General features: G+C 50.0%; 1 protein-coding gene across 46 annotated transcripts in view; it reads right to left on the reverse strand.

Moving 5' to 3' along the window:
- CELF4 (CUGBP Elav-like family member 4) overlaps positions 1 to 12,206 on the reverse strand; it is an 818,464-nt gene that overhangs the window by 14,882 nt on the left and 791,376 nt on the right. For 18 of the 46 annotated variants that reach the window (XM_044431439.1, XM_044431416.1, XM_044431442.1 and 15 more), the window contains 2 exons: positions 8,203 to 8,268; positions 3,278 to 3,358 (listed from right to left, as the gene is read on the reverse strand). In XM_044431439.1, coding sequence (XP_044287374.1) covers positions 3,278 to 3,358; positions 8,203 to 8,268 — 147 coding nt within the window. Of the gene's footprint in view, positions 1 to 3,277; positions 3,359 to 7,980; positions 7,984 to 8,202; positions 8,269 to 12,206 lie in introns of all 46 variants that reach the window. The other 28 variants (XM_044431451.1, XM_044431430.1, XM_044431412.1 and 25 more) reach the window with 3 other exon arrangements.

Below are 12,206 nucleotides of genomic sequence, written 5' to 3' on the forward strand. Positions count from 1 at the left end.
CATTTGGAAGCCATCAGGACAGACCAGCAGAGCATGGGTTAAACCAATCCTTCCTCAATGGCGGGGGGAGGGAGGGAGGGAATGGGCTGTACCATGTAGAAGAGAAGGATTTTTAATGTTCTCCCTTTCTTCATCGGGGCATAATTATAGTGTCATAACATAGCAAATTACAACTTCGCCTTTCCCGTTAGAGAGACGAGTGCAGAGAGGTGCTCCCCGTTTTTATTGGCCATCACTCACTCCCCCGGCTGGCAGGAGTAGTTCCGCCGAGTCAGGATTCTGACAGACACCCATTTAAAGCTCATTAAAATTCCCGGGCCTCAGTGTGATTGAAGGCACTTTCCCCCTCCACATTTTCTTTTTGGATTAATAGAAAATGAAGCCCAGATGAAGACTTGCTAAGCACAATTTTCCCCACTACTTTGCTAAAAGGATCAGCCAATCCGCCGCGTTGGGCAAAGCTCCTGACTGCCATGAAGTTTATCCCAACAGAGTGGAGCAGGTTTGGGTTCACCATGCCAGGCCAACGAATGAATTAATGCCTGGAGAAGGGAGGCGTTAATCCGAACATTGAAAAGTTCCGGAAGAGTCAAGGTTGCAGCAACCCCTCCAAAGGCAGAGTGGGTCACCCACAGAAACCTACATGGCATGCAACTCTGGTCCCTCAAGCAATCCTGCTAGACCAACGGTGGTCAGACTGTAGGTGTGCAGTTCTTTGGGACTTCTCCTCCCAGAAGCCCTCACCACCATGCCCATTGGTCAGGAATGCTGGGGTCTGAAGTCCCAAACATCTGAAGATCTACTTTCTATCCAATATTGAGTTACAGGATGTGGAGTGGAGAACAGTTCCTGCTCTCAGTGAGAAGAGTTGGCATTGAAACTCTTCCTCCAGGACTAAGAATATTTAGACTCAGTTAGACCCATCCGAACTTTTCATGTTTCATGGCTGTGTTTGATGTTTGGGGTCTCCAGTCAGAAATGTCCTGTTGGGGCTTAGCTTCTCTCTTCTCAAGTCAGTCCTCAAGAAGGAGAACTCTGCTCAGAGAGAGTAACGGGGGTCCCTCTCCTTATCACCAGTGAAGTGATGCATGGCTGTCTTTCTCCAGAAAGTTAGATGTAGTGTGGCTTCCTCTTTGCTAACATGCCTGAAAGATGTCATCCAAGCACCTTCTCCACTCCTTGCTAAGCAAAGATGGAGCCCGGGGCATCCTTTCCTCCATTTTTCCCCCATTCTGTGCAGCCAAGGAGGAGGAAGCGCTTTGGTCCTGCTTTGGAATAATGGACACTTCAGAAAAGATCTGGGAAATGGAGTGGGAATACTGGAGCTACATTGCTCTCCAGTTACACTTTGGCTGTTCACTTTCTCTCAGCCTCAGTCCTCCATGTTCAGACAGTTAGTGGCCCAAAGGCTAGTTGGACACCGAGTTAATAAAGGAATACTTTGCATGTTGAGGGCTTCTCTGCTTGAGTTGCTTAACCCAGCATTTGTCTTTTCCTTTGCAGGAGTAAGAGCAGGTCCTTTATTCATAGGTCTTCCTCTGCCTTCTTAAATGTTTGCTTGCACAACCACAACATGGCATTCCAGTACAGGATATTTGTCCAAACACAGGGACATGAGTTATTATGATAGCTAAAAGGTAGCTGATTATCCTTATTCTAAAACACAGCACAAAAATGGCTGTAAACAGGGAGCTTGCTGGGAGACGACCTGCTGTGTGAAACCCCAGCAAAGCACCATGAGCAGAGAATTACAAATGTACCTTCAATGCACATATTGAGGCTCCCAAAAAGTAGAGCTGTGTGAATGACTGGGACTGGCAACGTACTCAAAGGGAGGGTTGGGATGGCCCTTTTTGGACTCTGTCCCTCCAGCATCTGCAGACTTCCTCGCATGTTTGGCCTGGTCCTTCAACGTGAGCTGAGCCAAGAGGAAGTCTGTGGATCCTGGTGGACCCCCAGTTGCACAACAGCTGAAGGCGGTGAAGGTGCAGAGCTTCAAGGGGCACACCAGCTAGCATGCTTGGCAACCAACCCTCCTCCCTGCTTGTTGGCCCACAGAAGAATTCTGTGCAATGCCTGGCAAGCGTTCCATGAATGTTTGCCTGCTTGCCGGGAATTTGGCAAGTGGATTGGATTTCAGGGAGCTGAACCTAGGGAATCAGATGGATTCCTACCCCAGATGGATTCCTCTCCCATCCCTCTAAGGTTCTCTGTCTCATTTTATACCAGATTTCTGTGTTTGATAAATGCAGGTACAGATAAACATCAGGCCCTGGTGTCATTCATAAGCTGGTGTCCAGGAGACCCTAGAGGCAAAATATCACAGTTTTCTCATTATTTTGTTATGTTCTGTATGGACCATAGCCATCTAGTAGCTACCACAGAGAGAGAACAAATACAACCAAACTTGGACTCACATCAAAGTAACAGTATTTCTTCTTCTCTCTGTTAGGAGAAGTAGAACAGAAGATGTGGGACTCTGGTGGACCATAGTGGGTTTGTTGTTATCTACAGAACAGGTATATCGGCAGGTGAAGAACCTCTTTGTCAGGAAGAGCCAGGCTTGCTCAATCAATGAGCGGAAGAAACAAGGGAGTCACGGAGGTACAGTCTGCAGATTTCTTGGGGCTGATTGAAACTCAAGGATCAGTCCAGACACTTCCAAAATAAAATTGTTGTGGTTTCTGGCAAAAGAGTTTTTGGATGGAAGCATTGCCAGAAAACCAGTGGGCTGTCACCCTCCGGGGTAGCTTCACACCCAGCATGGTGTTTTCTACAGAGAAATAATTTCTGCCTCAGAAAATGCATGCACTACCACTCCTGAAAATTTTGTTTTGCCGCATGTGAAGCTTCACCAAAGACCTGATAACTGTGGTGTGGATACCTGTTAAAACAACACGGGGTGCCTGAAAGTGAGAATATTTAATGCAGATGAAGTGTTAGTTGAAACTAATTCCTCATCTTTGGTTTGCTTAATAGAGGGGCCATGTCTATTCTGACCAATGTCTTAGACAAACCTACGAATCCTCACTGTTTCCTCTTCCATAGTTTTCTGCCCCACCTTTCCTTTTAGTTTCTCTGCTGACCTCTGGCATGGGCCTTCTTTTGCTATTACCTACGAGTATCCATGAGCAACTGCATGTTTTCTTACAACAGCCCGGTGTTTTCTACAGTGCACACAAGGACGGGTGGGGACCTGGACGGCTGTCTGGGAGCCAGTGTTTCTGGAGCTCTGGAAAGACCAGCCTTCGGTCTGCGACTCCTCCCAAAGACTCACCTTCTCTCTGTTGCTGCGGGATCATTGGAGGCGGCTGTGGGAAGGCTTGGCTTATCTGGCCATATGCAGCAGGGTAAGCAGCTACAGGGGGAAGAGGTGGAGAAAAGAAAGAAGGGAAGATTTCAGGATAATAGCAGGACCAGAACGTTACCCTGATGAGGACCCCAACCAAGAATCGTATCTCCTTATTGCAACACAAGCCCAGATACTGGAACGTCTTTTCTTGTTGCTCCTACGTTGTAACTCTTAGCACTCTTTGGGCATAGGTGTAGTTTTCTTTGTAGGCCAGGTCTGAAGGTATCAAGAGACTCTGCCAAAAGACATCCTGTTGGGTGAGCTGTAGGGTTTCTTTTGTGGTGCTTGGGGCATGAAGGCTCATCCACACATGCAAATTCCACCTTGACACTCCAGTTAAAGTACAGCAGAGGCAAAGGGTAGAGCAGAAACCACTGGCGGACTTCAGGTGAGTTGCAGTAGGTGGACAGCCGTGTCCAGCTCCCCTTGCCGTACCTGCAAGGGTCCCTGCCCCCCTACTTCCAAAATCAGGATACTCCAGTGAAAACATCTTGGGGAGAAACCAGGTGTGAGTGTTCAGGTGTGTCAAATGTAACGAAAACCATTTGGGCTGAGAAATGCTCAGAGTCACATGGGGACCTGCATTCTGCCCCCATTTTGCATCTAGCTCTGGCTGGTGGACATCGAGGTTCTAGCAAAAAACAAAGCAACTCCTTCGCGCCAGATATTTGACCACTCCTGCTGTACTGTGTGCCCCCTTGTGGACCAGCGGGGCCACGGCACCTCTTCCTGGTCCCAGGAGGGCAGCCTCACAGGGTCTGTGAATGGCCAAGGGGGACCTGCTGCTGGGACTCCGCTGCAGCCACGCAGGACTGACACTACTCAGGGCTTTTATGGGGCTCCATGCAAGCCTCTCTAAGCTTTCTGGAAGGAAATGCACGAGAAAAGGAGGAGGGAAAAACAAGAAGAAACAAGGAGTCCTGGTGGACTCGGCGTGCAAGTCTGTGGGGCCACATTCAGGGCCACGGAGCGTGGGTTGTGCCGGCTGAGCCTGCATCCAGAACATTTTAAATCTTACAGCGGATGGTTGTCGCCAACCCGTCGCCCATGCCCTGTGATGCCTCTGTCCCCACGAGCATCGTGATCTGGGTCCAAGTCATTGATAGGGAATGAGAAGTCAAGGTCAGGCTTCAGTTAAGTGTGCCAAATTATCTTTGCTTTAGCCCGCAGAGCTTCCCGAAAGAAGCAAAGGGGCAATGCATGGTGAGCTCAGGCTCAGCTCACACAACAGCCTTGCTAGGGGAGGCATCAGCACCACGGACAGCGGCCGTGAGGCGCACTGTGTCTTGAGCCAAATTCGGCATTAGGGTTCCTTCGCAGCCTGGCTCGTCGGCATGGGTACTGGTGAGGTAAAGGCCCAAGGCCTCGTCATCGGAGGTCTCTTCCAGGGCCCGCCTGCCCAACACGTGGCCCGTAACTGGCAGGAGCTAAAGCCCAGTGAACGACACCGTTCATGGTGAACCAAGTGGAACATCTCCAGTCCACGGTGGAATAAGGAGCAACGGGAAGGAAATGGCTTGGTTGCAGCGAAAGGCTGAAGCATTAAGCAAACGGAGCACCTAGAACCAGTTTTAGGGGTGTGGAGGGTCTCCTCGCGGGCAAGCGTGCCGCGTCAAAGCCCCACTGCATTTTGCAAGTGAAGGACAGGAGGCCTGGCAAAAGGGCTGCCTGAGGACCTCTGGGTTGCCTCTGCCTTGACCTGCTCCCAAACATTCCTCTCCCCGCCTTTGTCTGCTTGCTCGCTAGCCCCGCTCTGCCTCTCAAGTGCCAGGTGAGACTTCCCGGCACGGCTATGCAGCTCCTCAAGCGATTGCTACGGCCGAGGCGGAGCTGCTGCTTGGTGAGGTGCTAGCACGATCCTCCGTTGTCCTGTATCCCTTCCATGAAGAGCATGGAGAGAGGTGCCCGGCTTCAGCCGCACATGGTGAGATTTAATTTGGGAACGATTGTGAAGGCTGCTTAATGCATCTCGTGAACCATTCCAGAAAAGCCCAACCAATTTCAGTAAGAATCTTCTACCTGGGCAACTTGGCTTACAAAAAGTTTTCGGAAGGCCGTGATCCTTGGACAATTTTCTCAGGAGCCCGCGGAAGCTTTGAATGGCCACTTTAGAAAATAACACACTGCCATTTGAGGCTTTGTGTGTTTGAGGGTGGGGGTGTTAGTGCAGGTTTACGCTAGTACACAAAGATTTGTCCTATTTAAGAGAAGGCTGAAAGCAGTTCCTCTCCGCTAGCAGTCACTTATTAAACGGCCAAAATGGCATTTTTTAAATTGGCAAACAAAAGCCAGGACATTCCACTGAATTCTTCTGCTTTTGCGGAGATATACGTCAACAAAAAAACACTTCAGCATGTGATGAATAGCTTTAAAGATAAATAATTGCCCAGATGAAATGTTTCTATTTTTACACTCGATGTGCAAAGCTGCAAACTTTCCTATTTTGCATAATTGATGCTGCTAATTAAGGGAAGGGGTTGGGAGCAGCACAACGGCTCTCAAGCCCTTCCATCTGGACAGCTTACCTGTGGCTTCAGCCATTCTATAAGATATTGGCATATTCTTTCAAGCCTCCATCAGGCCTAGAAACTTGTGCTTTGGAAAAAGAGGGAGAGTGTGGGGTACTGTCTTCAACTCTAGAGTCTGCACTTTTGTTTGAATGCTTGCAGGATATTGTGAGATGCACCCCCCCCCAACACACACAAAAGTGGAGCATTGCTGTAAATTTGGCTTCACATGCAAATATATTTTAACTGCTCTTAAAAAGGAGGAAAGAAGAAAGAATACACTTTTAAAGGGAACTCTCCTGTGGCATCTAGTTATTGTGTGAGGGCCCTGCTTCTCAAGCCCAAGGCTGGAGAAAATTGCTCTGGATTGAGAGCTGGGAGGTGGCACTGTCTCTCGCTGTCTCCATTGCTGCCCTGGCGAGAACTGCACCAGCTTCTCTCTGAGGCCAGGGAACTGTCTCCTCAGGGAGGGGCCGATGGGGATATTTGGGGGGGGGAGGGGGAGGCCAGAGGGGCCATCCTAGGAGGTATCCGGAAGGTGCTCCAGGACCTTCCCACCCACCCCTGCTTCTGGGGCCTCATTGCTTCTGCGATGGTGTGGAGATGGCCCCCCTCTACAGGCACTTTTTCAAATGGAAAGACTGCCTAGAAATGTACTAAAAGGGTTCATGAATAAATGCCCCCTTTGAGCAACTCGGTATGGTGCACTTTTTGAGTTGTGCTTTTCAGATGCGAAGCATTTGATCAGGGATGTGCGAGGCAGGGATTCCATTCCGCCTGAGTCTTGTGGGGGTCCTCAACACGTCCAGTCTAGTACGCCGAGCATCCCCCCGCCTACCTTCTGAGGAAAAATTGCCCTTTTTGGAGTGGGGAGGCAGGTCAGCTGCCCTTTGCACAAATGGCAATGTGTGCATTTTGCAGGGGAGGGGGAGCTGCACACTGGAGCATTTTAAAAAGCGCATTTGTAGTGCATATGCTCAACTGTGAGCTGTCCTGGATGCTGCGCGGCAGATGCCTCCCCTTGTAAAGAGTCCGGTCAGTTTCGTGCTCGCTGTAGCCCATTTGTGTGGCCCAGTAGAGGGCATTGTGTACTTGTGATGGAAGGTGACAATTTCCTTGACCCTATTTGCTTGAGAAGTGCAGAAACAGAGGGAAAAACAGGCAAGTTCTTTTACAGCCAGGAAATAAGGCCCTGCAGGTCTATGTGGGGCTGCCCTTGAAGACGGTCTGGATACTTCAACTGGTCCAGAATAGAGCTGCCAGGTTGTTAACAGGGACCGGCAGATATGAACACATAATGCCGGTCCATTTATTTATTCATTTATTTAGCAAGCTTCTATGCCACCCCATTCACCGAAGCCTCGGGGCGGCTCACAACAATAAATAAATAAATACACGTTAACCATATAAAACAATATAATTGGAGACGTCCTGGCCAGAGATATAAAACCAATAAATAATGTTAACAATTAAAATGACGTTTAAATGACCTTTTCCATCTACACTGGCTACCAGTTGAAGTCATGGCCCAGTTTAAGGTGCTGGTGCTGACCTATACAGCCCTAAACAGCTTAGGGTCTGGCTACTTGAAGGAGCATCTCCTTCCATAGGTGCCTGCCCACCCCTTAAGAACTGGGGCAGAGGCCCTTCTCTGGGTGCCCTCCCTGAAGGAGATTAGGAGGGGGGCTACCAGGAGAAGGGCCTTCTCTGTGGTGGCACCCCGATTGTGGAATTCGCTCCCCAGAGATGTTTGCCTGGCACCGTCACTTTATTCTTTTCAGCACCAGGCTAAAACCTTTTTATTCTCCCAATGTCTTAAGATTTGATTGTTTTAATCGGGGTATTATTGTTGGCTGCAACATTTATTAGGGCGCCGTGTTTTGTTTTATTTTATATTGTCTTGTTGTTAAACTGCCCGAGACTACGGTAACAGACGATCCAGAAAAGTTTTAAATCAATAAAATAAATGTAAAAAAATAAATAAAGGAATAGCTCAAAACGAGGATGAACCTGACTAGGACCTTCACAAGAGGAAAGCATGCCTTTGTAGAACATGCAATCACGCAAGGATGCCACTAAAAATAACCACAAAACTTCTGACGGCATCTGTGCACATGTGACCGGCTTAAATCTATGCTACGCACTGGCTTGATGCGCTGCAGATGAAATCGATGCAGGCCGGGACAGGCGGAAGCACAGCAAATGAAACGGGAAACATCCGGGGAAAGGGCGTTCTCCCCCCACCCGACATGGAATTCCCACACATCCTGCCGTGTGCCAGCTGCGAAGGGTGCGCACATCAGGCAAGTGAAAGGTTTATTGGGGGAAAGTGTTAATACTAACGACCTGCGTACTGCTGGACTCCTGCGTATGCTTGCTGGAGGGGATCGGCCGCCGTGGGACTCTGTGCTGTGGAGACACAAGAGGGAAAGAGAGCGGAGGGTTAAAGGCACGTGCGCCGCCTTGGCTCTCCTTGGCGGGCGAAGCGCAATTCTCATTAGGAACTGGACCCGATCCCATTTCATTTGAGGACGTTCCTGGGCAGGGGTTGCAGAGAAGTGCAGTGCTGAATCAAAGCAGTGGTCCTTCAAAGGATTCCAAGAGCGCTGTAGGTACAAGCAAATCTGATTACTACCTCCCTGTGCGACTCTGGTGTGCCCACAACTGGAATATTGTGCTCAGTTCTGGGTCCCTCGTTGCAGGAGGGATATAGCCAGGTTGGAGTCAGTGCAGCGTAGGGCCACAAGGTTGGTGGCCCGTTTGCAGGGGATGCCGTATGAGGCGAGACTGAGGGAACTGGGTCTCTTCAGCCTGGAGAAGAGGAGACTCGGAGGGGATATGTTGGCAACATACAGATATGTGAGGGGATGTCACATGGAGAGGGGTGGAGACCTGTTCTCCCCTGCAGAGGAAGGCAGGACACGTTCCAATGGAGCAAAGCTCAGGGAGCCAAGGTTCCATTTGGATGCCAGGAAGCACTTCCTGACAGTCAGGACCCCGAGGGTGTGGAATGGGCTTCCTCGGGAGGTGGTTGAGGCCCCACCGGTGAGGGTGTCCAAGGATAGGCTGGACATGCGCATGGTGGGCATGTCCTGAGCAGAGCCGGCTGGAGCTGGGGGTCAGACTAGATGGCCCAGGAGGCCCCTGCTGACTCGCTCTGTTTCTGTGTTTTCTATAATTGCTAGTCTTCTGCTGAGGAAAAAAGCACATTTACGGCCCTTTTGCCACTTTGGCCCAGTGAAGCAACCAGAACTGCCAGCCACTAAATATTTGCCAGGGACCCCAAAGCCCTGGGAAGGGAGAATTCCTGTGGCTCCCTCCACCTGGGATGCTGTTGCGACAGTACTGAAGGGAACGTGAGCCTGGGAAATGGAAGGGAGCCTTTGGTATTTCAGCACGGCATGGAGCTTAGAATGGGCCGAAACTTCCAGTGGCATCATCTGGGCCAATCCAAATGGATTTCAAGTGAGCTTTCCTTCGACACACGCAGTCTGAGCTTTTCTGAAGGTAACTCTCGCATCTGCCCCTCCGACATCTGCAGGGACTGGCATGTTGAAACATCATATTCCAAAGCCTGCCTAGAAATAGAAGTTAAGCTGAAGCAGGCTGGGGTTTTCCACCGTCCTCTTCCCCCTGGCTTACAGAACTTCATACACTCACTTTTCCCGTATCTGCAGCCACAAAATATCTAGAGTAAGGCCTGGCTGAATCTCGTCCCCCTAGTCTCCCCTTGGCCCTAATATTTCACTTCTTGTTAGGAGACCGGTTCGTATTGATCGGCGCTGCATCGTCCGGCGTTAATGCAGCCCCTGCAGCTTTGCGCTTTCAAGACAGTTCCTTGAGGGCTGTGGGTGCACTCCCCATCTGCCCTGCCTGCCCCACTTCCCTGCTATCTGTGGGGGGGGGGGAATCACCTGGAGGCAAGATACAGCATCAGTGCAAGCCTGGACAGAGACCCTGGGTGGTCTTATCCTGCCCTGTCACAGGTATTTATCGCAGGCCATTAAGCGACAGAAGCTTATATGGCTGCACAGAACTGTTGTTTACGAATGTGAGCCAGGACTTGGCCAGATACGGCAAGCAAGAACAAAACCAAAAGCCCTTCATCGCAATTCTTGGCAAACAAAACCGGCATGGTTCACCGGTGTTTATTTGTCAAATGGAGAGAATCTGCAGATTTTGACTTCAAAAGAACCAGAGCATCTTCTGTAGCCTGCTGGACGGCTTTGCAAGCAACTCCTCTCTTGTTCTGATGGCATCGGGGACCCTGCTTGTGCATAGAAGCCATCCTACAGGTTCAAGGGGTTTGGGAAATCCTGAGCGATGTGACCCAGTTCCTGGGCATCCTGCTTTGGCTTGAACAGGAGCAGAAGGGGAATGGCAGCCTAAAGAATAGCTCTGCATGCCCAAATTTGCCACATTTGGAACTTCTGCAGTTTGCGGCCGTGCCGAGCACACACCTTAACCACCGTTTGTACAGCTACGTGGTGGAAAGGACTGTGCATGGGAAGATGCTTCCTGGAACCCGCTCCCCTCACAGGAAACCCACAGGCAGTGATGAATCCCAGGGCCTGTTCCCACATGCTTCAGCTGTGTGGGTTTCAGTGCAATAAAGGTGCATGCAAATGCACACTGTTAGAGACAGAGCAGGGATGGTGGCTGGCCTGCGGGGATGACAGATCCTGCCCATGAGGTTCAAGACAAAACTGAGCAGGTCAAATGGGTGGGGAATGCAGCATCTCTTGTCCACTTGGGGCAAGCGCTTCCGAGGCCAGCCGAGGGACAGAGGGTGCCTTCCCTCCGTTCCACCTTCCCACCTTGCGGAGGAAGAGGCACTCTCAAAAGCAGTGGCCTCTTGTGTAAGGTGATCTTGACCAAGATGACCCGGTGTGACCATGGAGGAGAACCTTGCATAAAGCTGGAGACATAAAGCAATCTAATGACCGACTTGACAACCATAAATATCTATTTGATGAAGGCAGCATTTATTCATTAGGCAGGAGTCAAAAAACGACTCCCAAGTCCTTCAGCAGATCTGTTAATGTCACTTCCCCGACTCTCTGCTGGACGGATGCCCCAAATGCTGCAGCCGGCTTGACAAGGAGGGCTTCCTCTTCCAGGGAAGCTTGGCAGGCCTCCAGCATCGATAGGGTGGCCAGTGAGCATCAAGGAGCGTTGTGGGACTGAGGGGAACAGGGAACTAGACCGCTGGGTGCAAGAAAGGCCAACTTCCCAATTCCATGAGAAATGCCACCACCGCTATGAGGTTTACACCAATCAGAGGTTAAAAATAGAGAAGCTGAGGGCAGAGCACCGGTTACGAGGGAAAGAGCAGGCCTGCATCCTTTCCTCCCCGCCTCACCCCACAAGGAGGCATGAGGCCACCACACGCTGGGTTGTCACAGAGGGCTGCTGGAATGAGATGTCTCCAGGTGCCAGAAAGCCAGAAATGCAGCCTGCCAGAAATACCTTGGAGACTTTCTAGAGTGCAGCTTTCCTCCATGCCTACTTGAATTTCTAGTCCTAGCTCTTCCCGTCTTCCTGCTTTCTGGGTTCTAAGCCTTGGTCTCTAATGGGTTCTAGATGTGCCTACAGAAAGGTGAGAAATTTGTGCAGTTCCCGGCATCATGCAAAACTTTCCAAATATTGGCAGGGACCGGAATGGAGCAGTACAGTAATACCTGGAGGTGCCGTTTTCTTATGAAAATACATGTCAAAATGCATGGAATGGGGGAAGTGTGCACAAACATGTATTCAGTCAGGAAAAGTACATGCATAATTGCATATACTTGTGCACAAAATCACACAGTACTGGGGGATGCACTTGCAGAATTGTGCGTATTTGGGAAAGAGTGTGGAAGAGTTCTTATTGCTGGAAAGATGCATACATTTAGGCAGTGCTTTTGTTGCCATGGAACGCACCAGAACGGAGTTCTGGCACCTTTTTTCAACAGATTTTCCAAGTTTTAAAAGTAACTTTTGAAGATTTGATGTTTGGTCCACGTGGATTTGCATCGCCCTGTCGAGCGTAGCAGGTCGGCGGCAAAATCATTAAAACGGTGCATGTGGGCTGCTTGTGTGTCAAGTCCGAGGCATGCGTGCTTCGTCCACACTGGTTGTGATGGCGCTGCTCGGCTTGTGACTGGTCGTGTGGTCGCGCGCTGAGTGCTTACTGTGGGCAGCGACCGTTATGTTTCGTTACACAACTGACGTGTGTGGGTGTGCGTACAGTGATTGACTACGTGCGAAAGGTAAATAATTTCATGAGTTCTGGCACCCTTTTTCTTACAAAAAAAGCACTGCATTTAGATAAGCACACACAAAGTTGTATATCAATTTTCATATGG

Source organism: Varanus komodoensis, unplaced genomic scaffold (genome assembly GCF_004798865.1).
Source record: "Varanus komodoensis strain SLA01 unplaced genomic scaffold, ASM479886v1 scaffold22, whole genome shotgun sequence".
NCBI lineage: Eukaryota > Metazoa > Chordata > Lepidosauria > Squamata > Varanidae > Varanus > Varanus komodoensis.